Here is a 4,981-nt window from a genome sequence, read left to right as displayed (position 1 = left end):
ATAGTCTGTACATTACACCAGGGAGTCTATAGAAGCTAGACGAACATGTTGAAGGTTGCAACTACACTACATTCACAATATATTCTGTACATTACACCAGGGAGTCTATAGAAGCTAGACGAACGTGTTGAAGGTAGATCTGTAGATCCTCTCACTGCTGCTGATGAAGTGGTGTGTAACCTGCATCATTTTGTACATTCACATCAGCCCCAGCCTTCAGTAACACTTCAACATAGTCTGTAGACCTAAACAATGCTGCTGTATGAAGTGGTGTGGCACCTGTCGTATTCTGTACATTCACATCAGCCCCAGCCTTCAGTAACACTTCAACACAGTTTGTAGATTCCGTCACTGCTGCTTTATGAAGTGGTGTGTCACCTGTATTATTCTGTACATTCACATCAGCCCCATCCTTCAGTAACACTTCAACACAGTCTGTAGATCCAAACAATGCTTCTATATGAAGTGGTGTAGCACGTGTATTATCCTGTACATTCACATAAGCCCCGGTCTTCTGTAACACTTCAACAAACACTGTAAATCTCCACACTGCTGCTGTATGAAGTGGCGTGTCACCTGTCTTATTCTGTAAATTCACATCAGCCCCAGCCTCCAGTAACACTTCAACACAGTCTGTAGATCTAAACAATGCTGCTGTATGAAGTGGTGTGTCACCTGTATTATCCTGTACATTCACATCAGCCCCGGCCTTCAGTAACACTTCAATACACTCTGTAGATCCCCACTCTGCTGCTGCTGTATGAAGTGGCGTGACACCTGTATTATTCTGTACATTCACATCAGCCCCGGCCTTCAGTAACACTTCAACATACTCTGCAGATCTCCACACTGCTGCTGCTTTATGAAGTGGCGTGTCACCTGTATTATTCTGTACATTCACACCAGCCCCGGCCTTCAGTAACACTTCAACATACTCTGTAGATCCCCACACTGCTGCTGCTTTATGAAGTGGCGTGTCACCTGTATTATTCTGTACATTCACATCAGCCCCGGCCTTCAGTAACACTTCAACATACGTTGCAGATCCCCACACTGCTGCTGCTGTATGAAGTGGCGTGTCACCTGTATTATTCTGTACATTCACATCAGCCCCGGCCTTCAGTAACACTTCAATATGCTCTGTAGATGCCCACTCTGCTGCTGCTGTATGAAGTGGCGTGTCACCTGTATTATTCTGTACATTCACATCAGCCCCAGCCTTCAGTAACACTTCAATACTCTCTGTAAATCCCCACCCTGCTGCTTTATGAAGTGGCGTGTCACCTGTATTATTCTGTACATTCACATCAGCCCCTGCCTTCAGTAACACATCGACATACACTGTATATCCCCTCTCTGCTGCTGTATGAAGTGGCGTGTCACCTGTCTTATTCTGTACATTCACATCAGCCCCGGCCTTCAGTAACACATCGACACACACTGTATATCCCTGATATGCTGCTTTATGAAGTGGTGAGTTACCTGTATCAGATGAAAGTTGATTCACACTTGCTCCTTTCGCCAGCAGAAATGACATAACATCTGAGTGTCGTCTACATGAGCTGTGAAGAGGAGTATGTCCATTAGATGACATCATGTCAACAGTAGCACCCTTCTCAAATAACATTTTGACCATAGTCAAGTTCCCCACCTCACAAGCACTGTTTACAGCATCACCATCAACCTGTGCTCCTCTGTCTAAAAGAAAGTCTACCATTTCCTTGTTCTGGCTCATAGAAGCAAATCTAAGACCTTTCTGGTTATGCAGATCAAATCCTCTTTTCACCAGCAGTTTCACCACCCCTAAGTGACCATTTTGTATGGCAAGGTACAAAGGGTCACCATTTACACGATGCACATTGACATCCACACCCGTGTTAATTGCTTGTTCCACAGCTGATGTAAGGCCATACTTGCAAAGGTAATGGAAGACAGTCTGTCCTTTACAATCGCTTGCATTCAGGTCAGGGTCAAGGGCCAGAATCTGATCGACAAACACGCTGTCTTTGGTTTCTGCTGCTAACATGATCGGGGTTGCATACAGCCGACCATATCGAGCATCCATGTCAAGCTTCATGTGTTCACTGATGTAGGTCAATACACTACAAGCAGCATTCTTGCACACCCCAAGTAAAATGTCACGCATTTCACTTTGGCTGAATGATATGTTTTCTTTCTCCATAATAAATTTGATGAGATGATGTGACTTGTTGCTTGAGAGCAATTCACAAAATGAATGTGACTTGTCGCTTAAAACGTATTGTCTTGAAGAATTTTCAGCTAGTTTCAGAAGATCAGGAACAGACATGTGACAGTTTCTCTTCAGACAGTCCATGAGCAAGTCAATAAACTCTGAATTACAACATGCCTGGTGCGATAAGACATGCAACAAATTGCATCTCTCAATTTCAGTTGCAAATCTTCTGGCTAAATCTCGAGCAAAGGTCCATGAGATATTTGCAACAAGACCTGTCTCACTAGGAACATTTTCCCTTTGTCTTGTGGATGGTTTAAGACGAAGTCGCTGATGGATGAATGACAAACTACAATTTTCGATGACAAACTTTGATTGTTTTGTACTGAGTATTAAAGCAACACTGTCATATATAGAGGGATGGTCAAACATGTATGTGTCATCTTCCTTCTTTAGATAAGATCCAACCAAATCATCAGCAGCTGTTTTGCGTTCATATGCAAGATTTTCATCCTCCTCCAACTCCTGTCCACTAACCTTCCCATCTCTTTTAATCATAGCCATGAACAATGAACGCTTTATCTTATCCTTAAGAAATTTATCCAAAGTCTTTTTGAGGAACACAAGAGGCATTTTAAAAAAATCTAAAACAGTCTCTGCTGAAGGTTGCGTCTGATCCTTTCCATATTTCGCGACAAACATTTTACATACATGGGGAAAGCCGTGTGGACAGTCAGCCTGACATATCTGAGACACAGTTGACTCATCAAAGTCCATCTTTGTCTTTGTTTTGACATGAACATGCCAAATCTTCCTTCGTTCACAAGAGTCTCTCTGAGAAGAAACTTCCACCACATACAGGGGACTAGATATGTAATCTGCCATCTTTCCCAAGTCTGACAATGAGGATTTCAACACATAATCACGGCCTACGAGGATAATGATAGTTTGGTCTTTGTTAGGCGCCGTTCTTTTCAGCTCTGTTTGCTCATCTTTTGTTCGCTTTGAAGCATTTTCAATATTAGTGGACTTGTCTATGGAATCTTTTTCTGTATATTTATCAGGATCTTTCACATCCACAAAAGGTTGTAGACTTGGTCTCCACTTGTCCCATTCTGCTTTAACAAATTCCAGATCACCAAATATGTCATCTAACATAATGACAGGGTTTGTGCAGACCGTTATGACCTCATTGAACTCCTCCGGTGACACCACCTGATACACTTGTCTCCCCTGAGTGTGCTGATCTTTGAGAGCCATGTAGGCTATTGTAGACTTCCCCTCTCCTGATCTTCCTTTAATTGTCACCCATGTTGCTCCTCTGTCTAGCTTGTCTGTCACCTTCTGCAGGCTTTCTGTCTCCACCATGTCTTTAGTCCATAACTGTATCCTGGATTCCGTTCTTTCTGTAAAACAATTTTATAATTGACTATATTAAAAAATCTATGATAAAGATAACAATCTTATTATTATGATAATTTATTCTCAGTTAAAGGAACGTATTGTAGCCATCATCAAATGCGGTTTGACGCTGAGCATCCTTCTGTTGACATGTGACCTGCGAACACAAATTATTAAAAATATTATCCATCAAACTGAAACATGTTTTCTCACAGCATTTCTCATTTCTGTGTAAGTTATTGTTCTAAACGAGATCAGACAGTTTACGAAAGAAAGTAGATAACTCACTCCTGATCTTCTGTGCTGCAGTCAGTTGTTTCTCCTCTTCCTGGTTGGTCCGAGGTGCACCATCGTTCTGTGTTCCTCTAATGTTCTGGGTTCCGCCAATGTTCAGATTCCTGGCGCCCCTGACTGTCACATCCTCAAAATTCTGCCGTACGTAGAAATAGTTGTACTGGACAACTGAAACAGAAACTGGGACTGAAGCCCTCACAGATGTCTCTATGTTTGAACCTAGCTATCTCTATAGACAACGATCATGAAGAGAGGCATACTACTTCATATTAGTCATTATATTTCCATTAAAGGTCTCATTACGTTTTCTAAAAAGGCTAACCTGAAATAGAGCAGAGCTTACAACTTTCTGATCAGTCCGGGTGAGATTGTATTGAGGCTGTATACGGTTACAGACACCCTGCCCAAAAATGTAGGCATAGATGCCACAGGATATTCGCTAAAAAGCGTCATTTGTAATTATCCTGTTGTAAGTATTAGATATCTGAACCTTTAGTCATGTGTGTGTACCATTTAACAGCGCTCACCTGCAGGAGAATCCACAGGCACTGGTACCCCAGGTAGCCCTGATGACTGTATCTCTGCTACAACAGATCCTGGTATTCTGGGTAGAAGAGTGGATGTGGACGCTGGTGTCAGTGCTGCTGTTCTCGGGACTTGTACAACAGTTGTTTCGGGGACTACACAAGACGTAGTTGTTGACATCTGTGTCCGACTTGTTGTCTGATCAACATCAGCAGCTGAAGCTTGCTGGAGTTGTGTCCCCTGCTGTGGTGCCGACATTACCTCTCCCTGTGGTTGCTGACAACATCCCACAATGTGTTGTGCTAGTACCGTGGTGTCTATGATGGGAACAAACATGGCTTTTATCCATTCGGATTAGTTTCAGGAAAACCTTATGGTTACTCAGCCAATGGCCTGTTCTGACCGACATCTTTGTATCTAAGCATGTTGCAATAAAACACTGTTTTGGTTGTTTCATAATTGGCGATGATTACAGTTGGATCACAATGAAAATTTAGAGGACGGTTTTTGAAAAGAAATGTGATCAATTCATAGTTTAACTTCCGATGACATTATGGCAAGAGCGAC

At 42.4% G+C, this 4,981-nt stretch overlaps 1 protein-coding gene across 1 annotated transcript; it reads right to left on the bottom strand.

Moving 5' to 3' along the window:
* On the bottom strand, positions 1-4,765 carry LOC125374199. Its single transcript, XM_048385101.1, has 3 exons — positions 4,417-4,765; positions 3,884-4,057; positions 1-3,600 (listed from the first exon to the last, which is right to left on the bottom strand). The coding sequence occupies exons 1-3, from the start codon at positions 4,748-4,750 to the stop codon at positions 152-154; spliced, it is 3,957 nt and encodes a 1,318-aa protein (XP_048241058.1). The 5' UTR covers positions 4,751-4,765; the 3' UTR covers positions 1-151.
* Positions 4,766-4,981: the final 216 nt, after the last annotated feature.

The sequence above is a fragment of the Haliotis rufescens genome, unplaced genomic scaffold (genome assembly GCF_023055435.1).
Source record: "Haliotis rufescens isolate VD_foot unplaced genomic scaffold, xgHalRufe1.0.p SCAF_53, whole genome shotgun sequence".
NCBI classification, from domain to species: domain Eukaryota; kingdom Metazoa; phylum Mollusca; class Gastropoda; order Lepetellida; family Haliotidae; genus Haliotis; species Haliotis rufescens.
This window is presented reverse-complemented; position numbering and strand designations above follow the sequence as displayed.